Source organism: Lolium perenne, chromosome 5, assembly GCF_019359855.2.
Source record: "Lolium perenne isolate Kyuss_39 chromosome 5, Kyuss_2.0, whole genome shotgun sequence".
Taxonomy (NCBI): Eukaryota; Viridiplantae; Streptophyta; class Magnoliopsida; order Poales; family Poaceae; genus Lolium; species Lolium perenne.
This window is the reverse complement of record NC_067248.2, coordinates 143,776,533-143,799,190: the sequence shown is the minus strand read 5'-3', so window position 1 is coordinate 143,799,190 and position 22,658 is coordinate 143,776,533. Positions and strand designations below refer to the sequence as shown.

General features: G+C 47.1%; 1 protein-coding gene across 1 annotated transcript; it reads left to right on the top strand.

The window, feature by feature from the left end:
* The first annotated feature begins 20,731 nt into the window (after positions 1-20,731).
* On the top strand, positions 20,732-22,445 carry LOC127300142 (lecithin-cholesterol acyltransferase-like 1). Its single transcript, XM_051330220.1, has 2 exons — positions 20,732-21,239; positions 21,345-22,445. Exons 1-2 carry the CDS (start codon positions 20,851-20,853, stop codon positions 22,213-22,215), a joined length of 1,260 nt encoding a protein of 419 aa, XP_051186180.1. The 5' UTR covers positions 20,732-20,850; the 3' UTR covers positions 22,216-22,445.
* The last annotated feature ends 213 nt before the right edge of the window (positions 22,446-22,658 follow it).

The window sequence follows — 22,658 nt, the reverse complement described above, 5'->3', positions numbered from 1 at the left end:
AACTTTCATTCAATTTGGGCATTTTCATCTGAGCAAGTCCAGTGCCTCTAAAAAATTCGTCTTTACGGACTGTTCTGTTTTGACAGATTCTGCATTTTATTTCGCATTGCTTGTTTTGCTATGTTTGATGGATTTCTTTGTTCCATTAACTTTCAGTAGCTTTGTGCAATGTCCAGAAGTGTTAATAATGATTGTGTCACCTCTGAATATGTGAATTTTTGATTATGCACTAACCCTCTAATGAGTTTGTTTTGAGTTTGGTGTGGAGGAAGTTTTCAAGGGTCAAGAGAGGAGGATGATACAATATGATCAAGAAGATTGAAAAGTCTAAGCTTGGGGATGCCCCCGTGGTTCATCCCTGCATATTTCAAGAAGACTCAAGCATCTAAGCTTGGGGATGCCCAAGTCATCCCCTTCTTCATCGACAACTTATCAGGTCACCTCTAGTGAAACTATATTTTTATTCCATCACATCTTATGTGCTTTACTTGGAGCGTCTGTGTGCTTTTATTTTTGTTTTGTTATTTTCATTCTCTGAATAAGTTCATGTTTGTGTGGGAGAGAGACACGCTCCGCTGTTGCATATGAACACTTGTGTTCTTCGCTTTATCTTTAATGTTCATGGCGAAGGTTGAAACCGCTTCGTTAATTGTTATATGTTTGGAAACAGAAAATGTTGCATGTGGTAATTGGTATAATGTCTTGAATAATTTGATACTTGGCAATTGTTGTGCTCATATAGATCATGTTTAAGCTCTTGCATCATGTACTGTGTACCCATTAATGAAGAACTACATAGAGCTTGTTAAAATTTGGTTTGCATGATTGGTCTCTAGAGTCTAGATATTTTCTGGTTAAGGTGTTTGAACAACAAGGAGACGATGTAAAGTCTTATAATACTTACAATATGTTCATATGTGAGTCTTGCTGCACCGTTTTATATTGAGTTTGCTTCAAACAACCTTGCTAGCCTAGCCTTGCATTGAGAGGAATTCTTCTCGTGCATCCAAATCCTTGAGCCAAAAACCATGCCATTTGTGTCCACCATACCTACCTACTACCTGGTATTTCTCTGCCATTCCAAAGTACATTACTTGAGTGCTACCTTTAAAATTCTATTCTTTGCCTTTACAATATATAGCTCATGGGAAAATAGCCTTAAAAAGTATTGTGGTGAAGAATATGTACTTATGTATCTTATTTCTTAATAAGTTGCTTGTTGAGCGGTAACCATGTTTCTGGGGACGCCTTCAACTATTACACCTTTGTTGAATATCATGTGAATTGCTATGCATGTTCGTCTTGTCTGGAGTAAGGGTGATTTATCATGATCAAATGGTTTGAGTATGCATATTGTTAGAGAAGAACATTGGGCCGCTAACTAAAGCCATGATTCATGGTGGAAGTTTCAGTTTGGACAATTAATCCTCAATCTCTTATGAGAATATTATCTGTTGTTGAATGCTTATGCATTAAAGAGGAGTCCATTACCTGTTGTCTATGTTGTCCCGGTATGGATGTCTAAGTTGAGAATAATCAAAAGCGAGAAATCCAATGCGAGCTTTCTCCTTAGACCTTTGTACAGGCGGCATAGAGGTACCCCTTTGTGACACTTGGTTGAAACATATGCTATGCAATGATAATCCATGTTAATCCAAGCTAATTAGGACAAGGTGCGAGCACTATTGGTATACTATGCATGAGGCTTGCAACTTATAGGATGTCTTATACATAACACATATGCTTTATTACTACCGTTGACAAAATTGTTTCTATGTTTTCAAAATGAAAAGCTCTAGCACAAAAATAGTAATCCATTGTGTCAGTTCACCTACTTCTTTCTATTTTAGAAGCAAACACTTGTGTCAACTGTGCATTGATTCTTACATGTTTACTTATTGCACTTGTTATATTGCTTTATGTTGACAACTATCCATGAGATATACATGTTACAAGTTGAAAGCAATTGCTGAAACTTAAATCTTCCTTTGTGTTGCTTCAATGCTTTTACTTTGAATTTATTGCTTTATGAGTTAACTCTTATGCAAGACTTATTGATGCTTGTCTTGAAAGTACTATTCATGAAAAGTCTTTGCTATATGGTTCAGTTGTTTACTCATTGTCTTTACTATTGCTTCGAATCGCTGCATTCATCTCATATGCTTTACAATAGTATGATCAAGATTATGTAAGTAGCATGTCACTTCAGAAATTATTCTTGTTATCGTTTACCTACTCGAGGGCGAGTAGGAACTAAGCTTGGGGATGCTTGATACGTCTCAAACGTATCTATAATTTCTGATGTTCCATGCTTGTTTTATGACAATACCTACATGTTTTGTTCACACTTTATATCGTTTTGATGCGTTTTCCGGAACTAACCTATTGACGAGATGCCGAAGTGCCAGTTGCTGTTTTCTGCTGTTTTTGGTTTCAGAAATCCTACAAAGGAAATATTCTCGGAATTGGACGAAATCAATGCCAAACATCTTATTTTTCCCGGAACCTTCCAGAAAGTCAAAGGGGGACCAGAGGGGAGCCCTGGGGGCCCCACACGTGTGGGCGGCGTGGCCCAAGGGGGGCGCGCCCCCCTAGTGTGAGGTGGCCCTGTGGCCCCTCCGACTCCGCCTCTTCGCCTATTTAAAGCTCCCTGACCTAAATCTTCGACACGAAAAAGCCACGGTACGAGAAACCTTCTAGAGCCGCCGCCATCGCGAAGCCAAGATCTGGGGGACAGGAGTCTCTGTTCCGGCACGCCGCCGGGATGGGGAAGTGCCCCCGGAAGGCCTCACCATCGACACCACCGCCATCTTCATCACCGCTGTTGTCTCCCATGAGGAGGGAGTAGTTCTCCATCGAGGCTAAGGGCTGTACCGGTAGCTATGTGGTTAATCTCTCTCTCCATGTACTTCAATACAATGATCTCATGAGCTGCCTTACATGATTGAGATTCATATGATGAGCTTTATATCACTATTAATCTATGTGCTACTCTAGTGATGTTATTAAAGTACTCTATTCCTCCTCCATGATGTAATGGTGACAGTGTGTGCATCATGTAGTACTTGGCATAGTTTATGATTGTAATCTCTTGTAGATTTACTATGATAGTATTGATGTGATCTATTCCTCCTTTCATAGTCTGTTGGTGACAGTGTGCATGCTATGTTAGTACTCGGTATAATTGCGTTGGTCTATCATGCACTCTAAGGTTATTTAAATATGAACATCGAATGTTGTGGAGCTTGTTAACTCCGGCATTGAGGTGCTCTTGTAGCCCTACACAATTAATGGTGTTCATCATCCAACAAGAGAGTGTAGAGTGGTTTTATTATGTGATCAATGTTGAGAGTGTCCACTAGTGAAAGTATGATCCCTAGGCCTTGTTTCCAAATACTGCAATCATCGCTTATTTACTGTTTTACTGCATCTTTACTTCCTGCAATATTAATACCATCAACTGCACGCCAGCAAGCTATTTTCTGGCGCCGTTACTACTGCTCATATTCATTCATACCACTTGTATTTCACTATCTCTTCGCCGAACTAGTGCACCTATACATCTGACAAGTGTATTAGGTGTGTTGGGGACACAAGAGACTTCTTGTATCGTGATTGCAGGGTTGCTTGAGAGGGATATCTTTGACCTCTTCCTCCCTGAGTTCGATAAACCTTGGGTGATCCACTTAAGGGAAACTTGCTGCTGTTCTACAAACCTCTGCTCTTGGAGGCCCAACACTGTCTACAGGAATAGAAGCGTGCGTAGACATCAAAAATCCAGCTCTTTAAACAAGAGAACGCGGATTTGAAGAAGCAGCTGTCAGACGCCCAGGGTTGGTTTCCGGCTTTGCATGCTAAAATTCATGATCCGAATTCCGAGCTGATCTTGATTTATCTTGAATAGGTGCATCCACTTCCCTTGCCGCTGCCTCCTCCGAGCTCGAGACTTTGCGTTCCTCTCATAAAGATTTAGAAGCGAAGCTCGCAGAGGCGGAGAAGAAGCTGGCGGAGAAAAGCTCAGAGCTCATCCGTAAGGAAGGTGAATTCCAGCTGAAGAGGAAGGCTGACAGTGAAACCATTAAGCAGTAGCAAAAGGAACTTGGCGGACTCCGGAAGTATATGGAGACAGCGGAGCAATGCTGGGATCTGCTGAACTCCGACTTCATGGGTATGTCCTTGAAGTTCATAGACTAGTGCATAAGTTGCGCTTAATCTGTTATACTTATCGAAATTTGCATCCTCCAGATCCGCTTGGATATGACGAAGAACGTCGGTGCCAATTCCCGCACGATGATCTGCTTCAACTTGCTGGAGAAGACTGCAAGGATCTTATTTCCGCCTCCCGGGAGATTTGTCACAACTTATCCATCAAGAAGAGCCGACCCTGCGATGTTCGCAAGCTTATCAAGAGGATGGACGTTCTTCCGGAATTGGTGGATGATCTGCAGGCGTCGTCGGCTGGAGGCGCAGCTGCCATGTCCCTGGCCATGTATTTGATGATAACCTGGATCTGGATATAGATAGAGTGACTTCTGGTGTTCCTCCGGGTGCGGATGTTAACGCGCTACTGGATGCAGTCAGCGGCTATGACACCCGCATCGCCCAGAGAATTTGCCACGATGAATTTTATGACAAGGTGGTTCTCCCAGCCGACGAGCCCCTTGAAGCAGAGCTCCACAAGAAACGCGAGGCGGAGTCCCGTCTTGCCCAATCCGGAAGCCAGTACACATGGACAGGTTCCAAGGACCAAGCTGGCACTTCGACTCGGGCTGTAGACGAGGAAGACAATGATGGTGATGTGTCCTCTCCAGCCAAGGGTGAAGAGAAGGATGCTGCAAAGGCTGGCGACAATGTGGAAACTTCTTCGGCGAAGGAAAGTGAAAAACTTATTCCTGCGGGAAGAAGAAAGAACAATGCATCATTTTGGCCCCGAGAGGGTTTGTAATATAACTTTAAATTTTTAAGTAGCTAGGGACGAAACACGTATGCATGGGCGGAAAAAACTTATCCTGCTATCCGTTTAAATATTATTTGCATGTTTCGTTTATTGAAAGCAAGTGCTAGTTTCTATGTTTTCCGGCTTGCTCATCTGACCTTCTGCGAGCCGGAAGACCTTTAACCGGAAAAGCTCGCCAGCGGCGACGAAGCCCAATGGCAATTCGTCAATAACCGCGGAAACAAGCCCCCATCGTAGGTGCTGGAAGTCGCTAGCAGGAATCCATGAGTTCTCAGCAGAAAAAATTTCCACCAGAAAACTTAAGCTCACGTCTAAAAGGACGATTTTGAAAATCACAACTTTCATACACGCCTAGGCGGAAATATCCAGCTCTGCGGTTTTAGTCGGAAAACATACACGATCTAACAATGAACAATTAAAGGAGGTAAAAGACTCAAAGAGTGAACCAAAAGCTTTATTTCATTGATCATGTATAACTATTACAAGGTATGTAATCCGATAATTTTGCTAAGTGTGGAAAGGACGTAGCTGTGCAATGTTCCAGGGACGTTCTGTTTCATCGTATATGTCATCCGGATCCTCTCGCTTGCGTTTCTGGTACCAGTTAGCAGTTCTATCCTTTAGCTCCCGGAAATCGACAAGGTAGTATGATCCGTTATGAAGCACTTTGCTAACAATAAAGGGTCCTTCCCATGGAGATTGCAACTTATGATCTTTCACCTGGCGAAGGCGGAGGACCAGGTCTCCGGCCATAAACGAGCGATTTCGAACTCGACGACTGTGATAGCGTCGGAGTTTCTGCTGGTAGATGGTGGAACGTTGGTCGGCCAAATTCCGAGCTTCTTCGATCAGGTCCACAGAGAGCTGTCTGGCCTCGTTAGCAGTTTCTTCATTATAGGCGGAGACTCGCGGTGAATCGTGGATGATGTCGAAGGGGAGCACGGCTTCGAATCCGTATACCAAGAAGAACGGAGTAAATCCGGTTGACCTATTAGGGGTAGTTCGCAAACTCCACAGAACAGAGTCTAACTCTTCCGCCCAAGCTCCGGCTGCGCGTCGCAGCGGTTCTTCAAGGCGTGGTTTAATTCCGGATAATATGAGGCCGTTGGCTCTTTCGACCTGACCATTGGATTGTGGGTGAGCCACAGATGCGAGGTCAAGCCGGATCCCTACGTCATGGCAATAACCCTTCAATTCTCATTGTGCAAAGTTTGTGCCATTATCTGTGATTATGTTGTGTGGGATGCCGAATCTCGTCATGAGGCTGCAGACAAATTTTAGTGCCGTAGCACCATCGGCTTTTCTCACTGGCTTTGCCTCGATCCACTTACTGAACTTGTCAACAGCGACCAGGAGGTACTCAAAACCGCCAGGAAATGATTTCTTTAGTTTCCCAACCATATCGAGCCCCCAGACCGCAAATGGCCAGGTGATAGGGATGGTCTTCAGCTCTTGGGCTGGAGCGTTTGGTTGAGTAGCATAGTACTGGCAACCTCGGCAGGTTTTTACCAGCTTGTCAGCATCTTCTTTAGCTGTGAGCCAGTAGAATCCGAGCCGAAAAGCTTTTGCAACGAGTGACCTGGGGGCGGCATGATGCCCGCAATCCCCTGCATGGATCTCTCTGAGGATTTCAATGCCATCTTGACTGGAGACGCACTTGAGAAATACTCCTGTTGCGCTTTGTTTGTAGAGTTGTCCGTCAACAATTGTGTAGGATCTTGCTCATCTGACGATCTGTCGTGCGAGGACCTCGTCCTCTGGCAACTTCTGATCGATGAGGTAGTCCAGGAAAGGCTGTGTCCAGGCCGGAGTGATGACCATCACTTCCCTAGCCGGAGATACTGCCACCTCTGGATTTTCCGGGTTAGCGCCCTTCACCGAGGGTATCCGTAGGTGCTCCAGGAAAATACCAAGCGGAATTGGTTTCCTGCCGGATCCGAGCTTGGACAGCATGTATGCCGCTGCGTTATCGTCTCGCCTGACGTACTTGACTTCGTATCCGAGGAAGCATTTGGCGATCTCATCAACTTCGTCTCTGTAAGCTGCCATGATGGAGTTTCTGGCGTTCCAGGTTCCGGCTACTTGTTGTGCCACCAGGTCGGAATCTCCACAGCAAATGATGTGCTTGATCCCAATTTCCTTAGCGATGCGCAGACCATGTAGTAGAGCCTCGTATTCTGCCATATTGTTTGTAGCTTCGAAGTGAATCAGTAGAACGTACTGCAGCTCTTCTCCGGTAGGGGACTTGACGGTGACTCCGGCTCCTGAGCCTTGATGCTGCTTGGATCCGTCGAAGTGCATGACCCATGTTTCTGGTTCCGGCTCCATATTTGCATCCGGAGCTTCTGTCCAATCTGCAACAAAATCTGCCAAGATCTGGGACTTGATCGCAGTCCTGGCTTTGTAATTGATGTCGAAGGCGGATAACTCAATGCCCCATTTTGCTGTGCGTCCTGTTGCGTCAGCGTTGTTTAGAATTGTTGACAGCGGAGCCTTGCTCACGACTGTTACTGGATGCTCTTGGAAGTAGTGCCTCAACTTCCTGCTACCTAGGAATACACCATAGGCTAGCTTTTGAAAGTGAGGGTATCTTTGTTTGGATTCCGTCAGTACCTCGCTGATGTAATAGACAGGCCTTTGGACTCCATACTCGTGACCTTCTTCCTTTCGCTCCACCACGATGACGAGACTAATGACTCTGTTGGTAGCTGCCAGTAAAGGAGCATAGGCTCTGACTCTTCTGGGGCTGCCAGGATAGGTGGGGAGGTGAGTATTTCCTTCAACCCTTGGAGTGTTGCATCTGCCGCGTCATCCCAGACAAATTTGTCTGTTTTCTTCAGCAGTTTGTACAGAGGTAGTGCCTTCCCGCCAAGACGGCTGACAAAACTACTGATTGCTGCTACACAACCAGTTAGTCGTTACACATCTTTGAGACAAGTTGGCCTTTTGATGCACAGGATTGCCTTGATTTTCTCCGGGTTAACTTCAATGCCCCTGTTAGAGACGATGAAGCCAAGGAGTTTTCCGGCTGGAACGCCAAAGACGCACTTCAGCGGATTCAACATCATCTTGTACCGTCGGAGGTTCTCAAAGGTTTCTGTGAGGTCGCTGATCAAGTCGGATCCTTTCCGGGTCCTGACCGCGATGTCGTCGACGTAAGCTTGTACATTCCGGCCAATTTGGTCCTTCAAGCACCGCTGCATCGTACGTTGATAAGTGGCACCTGCATTTTTCAAACCAAAAGGCATGGTGACATAGCAGTAAGTGCCAAAAGGGGTGATGAATGAGGTCGCCTTTTGGTCGGACTTCTTCATCCGGATCTGGTGATACCCGGAATATGCGTCAAGAAAACACAGAAGTTCCGCCCCTGCCGTCGAATCAATGACTTGGTCAATGCGCGGAAAGGGGAACGGATCCTTCGGACAATGCTTATTCAAGCCGGAGTAATCGATGCACATTCTTAGTATTTCAGAATTCTTTTTGGGTACAAGGACGGGATTTGCGACCCAATCAGTATGGATAACTTCTACTACAAAACCTGCCTCTAATAACTTTTCTAATTCCATTCCTATGGCGCGGCGCTTCTTATCTCCAAAGCGTCGCATAGCTTGCTTCACCGGTTTAGCCCCCGGGTTTATGTTGAGGTAGTGCTCGGCGAGTTCCCTAGGTACTCCGAACATGTCAGAAGGCTGCCATGCAAAGATGTCCATGTTAGCGCGGAGGAACTCGACGAGCGCGTCTTCCTATTTGGGGTCCATGTTGGCTCCGACCGAGACCTGCTTAGTGGTATCGCCTTTCTTGAAGTCGATCTTCTTGGTATCTATCGCGGCCATGAACGAGGTTTTCTATTCGGAGATCTGCTTCTTGGTGGTTTGCATCTCTGTCAGATCCACCGCGGCTCTGTAGCCTTTCAGCTCCTCTCCAGATATCACAGACTCTACGAAGGCGGCTTCGCCTAACTCGCACTCGTGAGCCTTCTTGTAGTCTCCGGATACGGTAATCATACCATTGGTGCCCGGAATCTTGAGCTTGTTGTAGATGTAGCACGCTCTTGCGTGAAACTTATGGTAGGTGGGCCTACCGAAGATGACATGGTAGGAGCTCTTGAAAGGCACGACCTCAAACGTGATCATCTCTTCGCGGAAATTATTAATGTCGCCGAAGGCCACGGGAAGTCTGATGCTACCGAGGGAATTCGCCTTTTTACCCGGAACCACACCATGAAATTCAGTGGTGCTATGTTTGAGCTGTTCCTTGGTGAGGTTCATCCGCTCCAGAGTCTCCAGGTACATGATGTTCAAGATGGCTCCGCCATCCATGAGGCACTTGGAGAAGTCATAGCCGTCGATGCGGGGACTTACAACCAAGGCGTAGCATTCTTTTGGCACAATGGTAGGATGATCCTGCCTATCAAATGTGCACGGAATTTCTGACCACCTGATATCATCGCAGACAACCCGGAATCGTGGCGTTCAGGATCCGGAAAGCTGACTTGCTGGCACGGACTGTTGGGGTTCCGAGGAAGGTGTGGTACGCGCCCGCGCTCTTTTTGACGAAGGGGTTGGGTTTAGCTGTGGATCCCTCTTTGAGGTCCGGCGAAGCATCATCCTCATCCATTGCCTCGGAACTGTCTTCCTCTTTGTCCTTGTTCTTGCCCTTGCCTCCTTTGCCGCGTGGGCGGTGCTTCCGGGCTCGCTTGTATCCTGCTTCCGGGTCAGCTTTGAGATCGTTGACCCACTTGCAGTTGCGGTTAGTGTGAGTGGACTTCCCCGTAGCCGGATCCAGGTGGGCCAGGCAGGGCATGTCTCTGTACTCCTCGTATGTTTGGGGGGCGCAAGTTCCGGCAGCGGTGACCTCGTCACCACGCTGCTGGCCCCTACCGGCTCCGCCTCCGCGACCGCGGCCTCTTCCGCCTCCTTGACCTCCGCGCTGGAAAGCCATGGCGACCATCTCGGATCCGCCACTCTTCTGGTCATCAGGGGGATTTTTCCGCTTAGTGCCGCTGCGTTTACCGTTATCACGGTTCTTCTTTTGCTGATGCAGGGGAATTGCTGTAGCTGCGAGATCTCCGCCTGCGTCGTCATCGGCGGCAGTGTGATCGCTGGCAATGGTGATCATTTCATCGAAAGCCAGTTTATTTGCGTTGACCGAGCAAGTGAGCTTGTGCCGCAGCAGTCCTCCTCTCTGCAATCCACCTATGAAGGCGTGCATGGATGTGCGATTATCAACGTTTTCGCACTCGTTCCTGGTTGCTAACCATCGTGTAAGGAAGTTCCTTGATGTTTCTCCCTTCTTCTGGATACATGCCTGTAGGTCGCTTGTCGTGGCAGGTCTCTTGTAGGTTCCCCTGAAGTGCTTTTCGAAGGCGGTCTTCAGGTCAAACCAGCAAAACATGGAATTCTTCTCGAGGTCGCTGAGCCAGATCCGGGCTGGACCTACAAGGTACAGCTGAAGCATGCGGCAGGCGACATTAGGGGTTCCTCCGGCAAAGGTTACTGCATTATAGTAGTCATCAATCCAGGTATCCGGCCTTTCCGTGCCATCATAATTCTTCAGGTTTCCGGGTAGCCTGAGGTTCATCCTTGGCTTTGGTTCCTCTCGAATCATCCTGCCAAAGCACTTTGGGCCGATGTAGTCAGTTTTGTATTCATTGAGACGTTCCCGCGCGTCACGCGAGCCGTTGCGAGGGGATTTTGAGCGAGATCTCCGGCCACCGCCTCCGCCTCCACCTCCGCCTCCACCGCTAGGTGGTGGGGAAGGAGATCTACGAGGGGGCCGATGTGACCTCTTGCTTCCGCCATCTAACTCTCCTCGCCCTTCGCGATGCTGATTCCGGCTTCGGTGGGTGCCTTCACCATGGTGCTGGCTGCCTTCATCGTTCCGGCTTCGGCGCGGCTCCGGCTCGCGTTCCTCGTTCCGGCTCCGGCGGGGTTCCGGCGTACACTCTGTGTTCCTCGGAGGCGGCACGTTGTCGCGGATGTTGATTCCACCTGGACCATGGGGTCTGGTGTTTCCGACTAGACTACGGAGGCGAGGGGGCGGAGGACGCGGGTACCCGTTGGGTGGAGGTGAAGCGTTCCAGTACTTGTCCCTACCAGTGTACATTGCATCCTTTCCCTTCTTCAGATCTGACGGAGGTGTCTTTGATGGCATAGGGATTGGATTTGGGTGCTCTCTGGTTTTCCTTCTGCGTTCCGAGGATCCGGTTCGCGATTCATCATCGCGATGGCGATTGTCGTAGGCTTCCTTCTGCGCGGTAGAGATGCAGTGATCCGGGTTGGATTCCAACCTGCGCGAAGTATCTGCCTTGCTATGCTGCTTCATTGCTGAAGCAACGAGCGTACGGACGTAGTCGATGTCAATCTCCTCGTCCTTTTTCTTCAAGATCTCCGCAGCCTTCTTCATATTATCCTTTGGAGTGGCAAACGGCTATTGTTCAGTTGGAGTTGCGAAGGTGATCTTGCGGGGAGCTACAGCTTCTCGCCTGATCCTATCAGCCTCCTGCTGAGCCTCAGTGATCTTGTCCTCCCAATGCTTCCGGAGTTGCTTGACCTTCGCGAGTGACTCGTCCACCTGACGTTCTCGTTGGAGTAAATTGTCTACGAAGTGCGCGGCTTCCTTCCTCTCGTCAAGCATTGCTGCTACGGTGGAGGCAAACTTTTTGGCCGTGGCCAGCATCTCCTGCCTTTTGGCTTCTAGAGCTTCCGCATCTGCTGCGTCTTCAGGAGTTATGGGTTTGTTGAGGATATCCGAGTGTGCGATTGCATCCATGCCTGCCTGTTCAACCAGTTCTTCTGGGGACAGGACTTCCTTATGCGGACGTTCCTGCGACAGCGGAGATCCTGCATTGGATGGCTGTGGATCGGACTGGGTAGTCTCAGCTTCTGATTCCCGTTGATCCAGCGCCGCCAAGGTTGCGAGCACCTGTTTAGGCTGGGCGGATTCAACTTCAGGCTGATCACCGTATCCAAATTCCTTCACCTTGTGATCGAACTCATCAGTATCCATGGAGGGGGTATCCCCGGAAATTGGACTTAGGTTACCCAGGATCGATTCTTCACCCGGAGCGCTGCTTTCTCCGACAGCCTCCTGCTGATCCGGAGCAGCGTTATTTTCCGGTTCCTCAACCTGCATGGTGCTCTAACTTCTTGAGGGGCGGCTCCTGCGGTATGGGCTAAGAAGTGTACGAAGTGACACCTTTGCTTCTCTAACACCTGGGAGACCCAGGCGGATCTGCATTGGTCTTCCACCTTTGTTTCCTGCTCAGGGGCGGATTGGGTGGGTTTTAAATTTTTCAGATCTAAGGCGGAATCTTCCTTAGGAAGCTCCTGCATCTCAGATCGGATCTTCGCGACTGCGTCCTGCTCAGCGGCGGTCACGTCAGCGCTACTTACCAGAGCGTTTCCGTCGGAATCGACGGTTTCGTCGATGAAGATGTGTATGCCGCCAACTGGGACGATGGAGAGCTTGACGGGGTTAGTCTTAGCCGGAATCCAGCACTCGTCCGGAGGGACGATCGGAAGGTTTCCGGCGTAAAGGACGCGCCCCACAGCGATGGTGTCGTCGTAGCTTCCTATGGCGGAACCCTCCCGGTTCCGGCCTCCAGACGCCGCTGGCCCCATGGTGGGCGCTGATGTCTACGGGTGCTTCTATTCTTGTAGACTGTGTTGGGCCTCCAAGAGCAGAGGTTTGTAGAACAGCAGCAAGTTTCCCTTAAGTGGATCACCCAAGGTTTATCGAACTCAGGGAGGAAGAGGTCAAAGATATCCCTCTCAAGCAACCCTGCAATCACGATACAAGAAGTCTCTTGTGTCCCCAACACACCTAATACACTTGTCAGATGTATAGGTGCACTAGTTCGGCGAAGAGATAGTGAAATACAAGTAACTAGTAAGGTGGCCCTCGCAAATGTGAGGGCGTCATCTTTATAATTATATGTTCTCGACATATAAATTATATGATTGAAAATAATTTGATGGAGTATCCACCACACTCTACATGAATTTATCTACATTAGTACATTGATAAGCTTGATCCCATTTGAATTCACTATTCCACATGCCCATACACTATGAATGTGAATTTATCAATTTTGACTTTGTAAGAGAATGACCTCGCATTTGCGTGGGTAGTATGTAGTTAAATTGTTTTTTGTTCAATATTATTAACTACTAAATTACCTAAATATCGAATCGATCGATTGGAAGACTTCTTATATAAACAAAATCATATAGGTGTTTTTTCTGTTTTAACAACGTGTGTGTGTGCTTTTTCTAACTCACATGATAACATGGCATGCTTATTAGAGTGCAATGATGATTTCTCAAATGGAAATATGAATTATGAAAATAAATGAAATTTGAAATACCAAAAGAAGGAAATGATACAACTGCATGAGGGAATTAAAATCCAATTTCTCATCCTTCACCACCAAGGTGGTCCTTGGGGTAATGCTCGCTCAATGTCGTCTAGTCGAGCTGGATCATGTACTCCATGTAGTGGATCTACATGTCCGTCGATGGCTCCCAGAAAGTGCGGTGAGCGACCGACTACAACCCGTCATAGGGCATCACCTAGATCAGCACAAGCCGGCAGGGAGAAACACCATGTTGGTCAGCCTGGCCCCGTGCATGCCTACCATCATGTTGGCCGAGTTTACTAGCCAGACGAACTGAACATGACCGTGCTGGTCTCCGTCTCCCCCACCTACACGTCGAACCCCAGGATCATGGCCATTTCTGCCATTGCACCGTCGTTAGCACGCGCACGAGTTTGGGTGATGACTAGGAGCCGAACCCGACGATGGGCGTTCTACTTGTCACCGCTGCAACCTAAACGCGCCTCGAACCATCACGGAAGTCCGCCATGGAATACCCCAATGGCATGTTAGAACCGTCCACGCCTAGCTCATCATGGAAGCGGAAGTGGATCCTAGTCTTTATAGTCAATGTCAGCCAGATACTAATCAAGATCCTCCTTTGCTTTAGTGGAAGCACCTCGGAGCTCAAGAAGATAGTTGTTGGGCGTTTATGCAGCTGTCGTGTACTCGGTTACCTGTGTTAACGATGGTTTCCATACATAGGCGGAGATATAATAAAAACACCATGTCAAACAATATCTAAATTATTTTTATAGTTGGATCTGAAATATACAGTTATAATTTAATGTATCCAAACCGAACTATTTTTATATGAATATTAAAACTAATCTCACATTAAATTATCCCAAGGACCACCATGCATGCATCTAATTGCAGATCCATTGGCGGTGAAGGATGAGAAATTGGATTTTTTATATGACTATTTTTAATAGTTATATAAAAATAGTATGGTTTGGATACATGTTTTTGATAGGGAGATTGAAACGTGAAAGGAATGTCTGATCATTCCTTTTTTTGCATAATAACTTATCATGTTCGTAATACAGCAAGGAAAAAAACTGATCATTCCATTCTTTTTATTGGCATAATAACGTGTCAAAGTGTACCTCCTTTTTAGGCATAATATCCTGTGAAGACGGACCTCCGCTTTTTTGTAAGGTGGTAGCTAGATTGGTATAACGAAATAGAAGACACGTTTGTAACGTATAAATAGTACTACATCGATTAAATCTGGGTTTTTTTTATCTCCCGTACACCACATGGACTGTCCATTGTTATTTGACTTACGTGGAAACATGGCCCCAACACGATAGTTTCCTTTCGGAATTGATCGTGGCAACCGACTGATATTTAGCGTGTCAACCGAACTGCTTTTTAGGTACGTAACTATTAAAATTTTGTTAAATTCTAGCCATAAGTTTTAGATCTAACTGTTAAAATAATTTAAGTAATTTAAGTGATGTGGATTAATATGGTGTCTCTATTTTAGTTCCGTATTTTGCTTTTAGTATATAATAGATATGGATGTATATGAGTGATAATAGCAATCTGAATAAAATATGGCAGCGAGTAAACATGCAACAGAACAGTAAATAAACGGAGTTTCGATGCTTAGAAACAAGGCCTAGGGATCATACTTTCACTAGTGGACACTCTCAACATTGATCACATAATAAAACCACTCTACACTCTCTTGTTGGATGATGAACACCACTAATTGCGTAGGGCTACAAGAGCACCTCAATGCCGGAGTTAACAAGCTCCACAACATTCAATGTTCATATTTAAATAACCTTAGAGTGCATGATAGATCATTGCAATTACACCAAGTACTAACATAGCATGCACACTGTCACTATCACACTATGAAGGAGGAATAGATCACATCAATGCTATCATAGCAATAATTAACTTCATAATCTACAAGAGATTACAATCATAACCTACGCCAAGTACTACATGATGCACACACTGTCACCATTACACCATGGAGGAGGAATAGACTACTTTAATAACATCACCAGAGTAACACATAGATGAATAGTGATACAAAACTCATATGAATCTCAATCATGTAAGGCAGCTCATGAGATCATTGTATTGAAGTACATAGGAGAGAGATTAACCACATAGCTACCGGTACAGCCCTTAGCCTCGAAGGAGAACTACTCCCTCCTCATGGAAGACAGCAACGTTGATGAAGATGGCGGTGGTGTCGATGGAGAGGCCTTCCGGGGGCACTTCCCCGTCCCGGCGGCGTGCCGGAACAGAGACTCCTGTCCCCCAGATCTTGGCTTCGTGATGGCGGCGGCTCTGGAAGGTTTCTCGTACCGTGGCTTTTCCGTATCGAAGTTTTAGGTCGAGGAGGCTTAAATAGGCGAAGAGGCGGAGTCGGAGGGCTGACGAGGCGGTGACACGATAGGGGGGCGCGACCCAGGCCCTGGCCGCGCCGCCCTATCATCTGATGGCCCTGTGGCCCTCCTCTGCTGGCTCTCGGGTGTTCTGGAAGCTTCGTGGAAAAATAGGATGCTGGGCGTTGATTTCGTCCGATTCCGAGAATATTTCCTTACTAAGATTTCTGAAACCAAAAACAGCAGAAAACAGCAACTGGCCCTTCGGCATCTCGTCAATAGGTTAGTTCCGAAAAACGCATAAATATGACATATAATGTGTATAAAACATGTGAGTATCATCAATAAAGTAGCATGGAACATAAGAAATTATAGATACGTTTGAGACGTATCAGGCGCCAACTGTCGTTGCCTATTCAACGGTACCTCGGAGGAGGGATCCTCCCGAGGGGGAGAAGAAGTAGGGGCCATCGGGCGGAGTGCACACGGGACGGTGGTACGCGATTTACCCAGCTTCGGAACACCTGCACGATGACAGGGCCTACTGCTGCTTGTCTGGAATTATCTGGGCGCTTTCGCGTTGTTACAATGAGTTGTGGTTGTGCCTCTAGGGCTCCCGGGATCCGGCTTATATAGGCGCACGGATCTAGGGTTTACAAGGAGAGTCCTAGCCGGAATACAAGTTGTCTAACTACGGTACAATATCTTGCCGTGTACGTCAAGGATCCACCTTCCTCTAAGAACGTGCTGGATCCGGATACTTCATGGGCCTTCACGGATCCGGCCTCCTTCGTAAGTCGGTTGGGATCCGGCTTCCTATTCTTGGGCTGGACTTCATCCTTCAGGATCTACAGCAACTGGGCCGCCCAACGGGCCACATGCCACATCACCACCTGTGGGCCACCCGGGCTTTCCGGATCTAGGCTATGCCGTTGATATACCCATAAATTATACCCACAACAACGACGAACCCGAGCCGTTAGATCTCAATCTAATCCAACGTCTAACACACCCCCGTACCGCTTCGCGTTAGAAGAGAGGCTGACGGGTGGAGCCCACCTGTCAGGCAGCCCACGCGTCGTGGATGCGTGGTGGGCTGGCCCTTTGCCTGTTTAAATGAAATCGGCCCGTTTAGTTTTCCCGCGCGGCCCAAATGTTTGAATTTCGAATTTCTGTTTAAATCAAATTGAATATTGACCCTGTTTTCAAACTTCAATAGAATCTGTTTGGCTTAGCCAAATTTTGTGAATTTCATATTGATAGAAAGCTAGAGAAACGATCTACACAGCCCCACTGGTCTCACCTTGAGATCCGTTGTAGAATTAATATGACAAAAATAACAAGTCAGGGACTTTTGCACATTCAAACAATTATTAAAAATCAACCAAAAATTATTTTGAGTTGATTTAAACTCTAATAGCTCACATTTCACTTACATTAATTGTTTCTGCAATAATATGACATGGTTAATTTGAGTGATCATGGCCTAGCTTAAAGAAAGGACTTTATGGCTATTCTAGTCAAATGATATTGTCCAAAACTATAGAATAAATCATATGAGGTGTTTTGCCTCATTTAAATCTTGTCCCAAGTAACTTCATATGAGATTGTGACCCTGGTCTATTTACTCTCACATTGAATTACTTGGTGATGTTAAATCATAAGTGGTATTGCTAAATGGTATGAGGTATTCTACCTCAATTAAATCTTTCCCCAAATGAGGATTATGAATGGTTGACATTAGTCAACATGGGTTCATACCTTACTCACTTGAGGAGATTAAATCTTAACAAGATTCAATGAGAGGAAATTATTTCCTCCAAGAACTAAATAGTAACTCTAACTCATTATTGTAATGAGAGGAAATTATTTTTATTAAATAAAGAAAACCAATCCAACTAACATGTTAGGTGTGTAATGATGCTAGAATAGTTGTGTGTACCCATTGTGTGCTTAGTAAAGCTCTTGAACCTTGTGTGGTGATTGTTACCTCGTATCCGTTTTTAGACGCTAGTACCGAGGAGTACCAGGAGGAGGAGGTCTACTACCAAGAGGAGGAAGACCACTTTGACCGGTACACCAACCAAGGCAAGCTAATATTCTTGCAAGTGCAAAGCTCTCTTGAGCAAGGCACCACTCCACTTCACTTTATGTCAATCATCCTATCCCAAGTTTTACATTGCAAACTTTTACTTGGTTTATTTAAAGCTTACTTTTATAGTTAACTTTGGTCTAAGTTTAGAGTAGAGCAAGAGTATCAAACTTAGCCTAAGGAGCTTATGAGTTAAGTAGCACCCCTCATGACTAGTTGCTAGTGCTAACAAATAAAATTGACTACTCTAGATGGGAACTTGTGAGTTTGAAATGAATTTGAAAACCTTGGAATGATGAGTCATTCCATTGAAAGGTTTTGAATGTGAATATGACTTATGAATGATTTGGTGAACTGTGATAAAACTGATGGTTGGTTTGAATGCGATACCTTTCCAATATTTGAGTACCCCCACAATACCTGATTATGGGTAGGGCTTAACTGGAAATTTATGCATCTTAGTATGGGTTCCCTCTGAACAAGCATCATAGGGGTTATGCCGAGGCTGCCTTCGTTAAAAGTGATATGATGTGAAATGAGGTGAATTGTCCGGCCCAAGCCCTGTGCAGTTCCCAGGCTGACGGTTTGTCTTCACTGGGAGGCCAAGCTCATGGGGAGAGGTACCTATACTACGGTATGTAAGTGAAAGGTTATGGTTGATGATCCGCGTACTGAGTTACGATGATTCAAGGTTATCCCTGACGGATGTAATCCAATGTTATGGCACAAGTGTGCAACCTCTGCAGAGTGTAAATCTATTCGAATAGCCGTGTCCACGGTTACGGGCAGTTGGAAAGGCCATACTGTTACCGTTGTCAAATTTTCTTGAAAATGGTTGATGAATTGAATGGTGACTTGGCTTGAATCACAACTGAGTTGTGGGAATGACACTAATGTTCCCACTTGAGTTAGTTAGCCTATGAAAGAGTCTTTCATCAAATGCTTGTGAACTAAAATTGGCTTTATGCAAATAAACTAGAGCTTAGCACACCAATACTAGAATTGATAGTACTTATATTAGTATTAGTTTGCGAGTACGTTAAAGTACTCACGGCTGTGTCCCTGCCTATTCCAATGGCCAGACTATGAAGAGGAGCAGCAGTACGAGGATGACGGTCAGCAGGACGTCTACACCAACTAGGAGTTCTTCCAACGTCAAGTGTTGGCCTGTGGACTATAGAGTCCCCTTTTATTTCGCTTCCGCTATGTAATGTGTTCGTTGATCAATAGATCAACTATTTGTGTAATATTGGATCATGTGATCTGAATCTTAAGACGAATATGGTTTGTAATGAATGATGACTTATGATATCGACTGTTATGTCTCGCAACAACAATATTCCTGGGATTGCGATGTATGGCATAATAGGCATCTGGACTTAAAAATCCGGGTGTTGACAACAGGCTTTATGTTTATATACTATCCAAAGGTGCACTTCTAACCCTATCAGGAAATGTTCTCAAACATTTTCACCTTCTGTGGGACATATTCTGTAATACTTCCGAGTGATATTGTCAACAACAGCAAAAACGAAATCGCCGATCAAGGTTCGGGAAAGTGGAAAAAAGCGGTCACTTAAGCGCGATGAAGTGTGAAGCGGAGGGGTAACGCATCGATTAGAACCGAAGCGGCTAATTAAGCGGTAGGCACGATTAATCATTAATCATTACGCTTTTCTTTTAATCGTGATTAGGCATGCGTGAGCGTTGAAAAAGCAATCCCGAAGCGTTGCGCGTGATAACTTTTGAGCCCACAGGAAATTATCGTGTGGTAACTTTTGGGCCAGCAGGAAATTATCGCGACATGCAGTAACTTGAGAATCATCTTGACTTGCTCAAGTTAGTCTAACATACGTTTATCGGGACGTTTTCCAATGGGGCTAACCATAGGAATTTGTAGAACTTTGTTCCAAAACTTGATTTTGCTCAAGATCTGACAATAAAAGTATTTGTAAAGCTGCAATAGATGGTTGCGCAGTAAAAATCTCAAGTAGATACTAGTTCAGTTTCAGTTGCAGGTCAAAAAAAAAAAGTTCAGTTTCAGTTGAGCTTCCAGGTTCTCCCTGCGTGCTTCACGACCCCCTGCGCGCCGAAACCTTCTCCGGCCAGGTCGAGGCTCAGCCACTTCATCGTCATCATCTTCTTCCTCTCGTAGTCATCATCAACCTCGTACTCGGGGTAGCCCTTAGCGTAATACTGGTCCAGGATATCCTGCCGCTCCTTGCGGAGGGCTGCCTGCAGCGTGGTCCTCCTGGCCGTATAGGTCTTCCGGTCTTGGTCTATCCTGGTGAGGGCGTCGAGGAGGTGCTGCGGCAGGAAATCCGGCGTGAAGGTTTCCATGAGCACAGGTCTGTCGTGCTCCGTGCGGATCGTCGGCTCCCCGTTCGCGATGCAGCAGTCGATCTGCTGCTGTGTGAATCGCACCATCTTCTTCTTAGGTTTCTTCTCCCCCTCAATGGCCGTGTTCGTTATCTTCTCTGCGATCGCCTTGCATTGATCTTCCATGGAGGAATCATGCTCCGCCTGCTCTGGTTCCGGCGCCTTGGTTCCCTGGGACGACGAGCTGGCCATGGTTTCTGCCGTGGACCGAGCGGTACAATATCCTATCGTCCTCGCGATTGGCCGACATATATACTGGAGTAGTAGATGTCAAGTCACGATCGAGCTAAACCAAACTGATTTGGGTTTCGGATCACGGGCGTGAGTCCAGCCCAAAAGCAGTAGGTGCACAAGCTTCCGACGAAGCCTCAGCATACAGTAGTACTAGCTATTATCTTAAGCTAATTACAACGATTATTGCAAAGCTTCCGGTCCACAGACGCCAGCCCTTTGGACTTGAGGCAAAACGTAAACAACTGCATGCTAAGTACATTATTTTCATTGACCGACTGGTGTGGACTGTGACGAATGCGATCTTTGAACCAGAAATGGTTGTACCACACAGAACGGTTCTTTCATCCATGGATAGTACTTCACTTATAAATGCGAATCTGTTTCAGCAAGCCCCAATTAAGATCCACTCGCATGTCCCCATCTACAAAGAGCAGTCTGAATTTTGATCAGTTCATTCATGGCTATTCCGTTGCCAATTCTTGTCCAGTTACTACCACTACTGCTAGTTGCAGCGGCGCCATGCTCACTTGAAGCAGCAGCGCCGCACCAGTTGCACCCCATCGTCCTGGTGCCCGGCTACGCCACCAACGAGCTGGACGTGCGGCTCACCGAGCTCTACCGGCCGTCGTCGCCGCGCTGCGGCGAGCGCAAGGGGAAGGGCTGGTTCCGGCTCTACCTCAACTACTCGGCCCTCCAGGACCCCGCCAACGTGCCGTGCTTCGCCGAGCAGATGACCAGCGTGTACGACACCGCCTCCGACGACTACTTCAACGTCCCCGGCGTCGAGACGCGCGTCCCCTTCTTCGGCTCCACCCAAGCTTTCCGCTATCCCGATCCAGACCGCAAGTAAGTATCAATTCGTTCTTGAATTGTGCCTGCCTGTAAGTCAACAATTTCCCAATATGTAAAGGTCAGACGATTTTCGTAACAGTTCCTCTCTCAAACGCTTAGGAATTTCTCGTACATGAACACGTTGGTGGAGCGGCTGGAGAAGGTGGGGTACCGGGATGGCGAGACCATGTTCGGCGCGCCCTACGACTTCCGGTACGTGGTGGCGCCGGCGGGGCACCCGTCCAGGGTAGGCGACGCCTTCCTCCGAGCGCTCAAGGGACTCGTCGAGCGGGCGAGCCGGCTGAACGGCGGCAGGCCCGTGACGATCATCACCCACAGCGCCGGCGGCCCGCTGACGCACCAGCTGCTCATCCGGCAGCCGCCGGCCTGGCGGCAGCGCTTCGTAAGGCGCTTCGTGCCCGTCGCCGCTCCGTGGGGAGGCATCGTGCTAGGAATGGTCACGCTCGTCTCCGGGAACAACTACGGCCTGCCGTTCGTGGACGCGCGGGCGCTGCTGGCGGCGGGCAGGAGCCAGCAGACGAGCCTCTGGCTGCTGCCAAGCCCCAGCCCGGCTGTCTTCGGCACCGCGCAGCCGCTGGTGATCACCAAGAGCAGGAACTACTCGGCCGGCGACGTGGCGGACTACCTTGTCGCCATCGGGTTCGGCGAGGCCGTCGGGCCATACGAGTCCCGCGTGCTGCCGCTGTTCGGCGGCTACCTGCCGCCTCCCGGGGTTCCGGTGACCAACATCGTTGGGGTCGGGGTGGGGACCACTGAGAGGATTGTGTACCCCGGGGATGACCTCGATGCGACGCCCGCCACGGTCGCCGGAGACGGTGACGGAGTGGTGAATCTGGCGAGCGCCCTCGCGGTGGAGAACAAGTGGAAGGATTATAGGCTGGTCAAGGTGTCCAACGTGACTCATAATGATCTTGTGGCCGATGATCAAGCGCTCGAGATTGTTATCCGGGAGATTCAACGGGCCAATTGATTAATGCAAGTGTGTACGTGGTAGACTGGTAGCTGTGCGACGATTTGCATAATGTAGCAGAAGCTTAGACATGGTCTATGCATTCTGTCGGAGTACAAGTACAATAAAAGCATCTTTAAAAGATGATGCAAATTAAACTTGGTGATGTTAAACCTGTTTTTAGGTTACATTTGACCAAAAATATCTCTCCAAGAAATGACCTTGATCTATTTAGTGATGTAAAAGATTTACCTCATGATGTATATTTTGGGCCAAGCGACTCAAATATGCATCACCAAGAGAGGTGATGTATGGACGAGACGTTTTGGCAGCCGGGGCAAATGCTTCCGGTTTTTGAAATATCTTTTAAACAAAGTTGGAAAAGTTAAAAAAATCGAATAAAAATTTGACATGTACATCTGAACAGAGATATTTCTTTGTCTTTTTTACACATGACACAAAAA

Coding starts and splice junctions, on each gene's coding strand:
- LOC127300142 (XM_051330220.1), top strand. CDS start 20,851: ATGGCTATTCCGTTGCCAATTCTTGTCCAGTTACTACCACTACTGCTA. Junction 21,240..21,344: donor TATCCCGATCCAGACCGCAA/GTAAGTATCAAT, acceptor TCAAACGCTTAG/GAATTTCTCGTACATGAACA.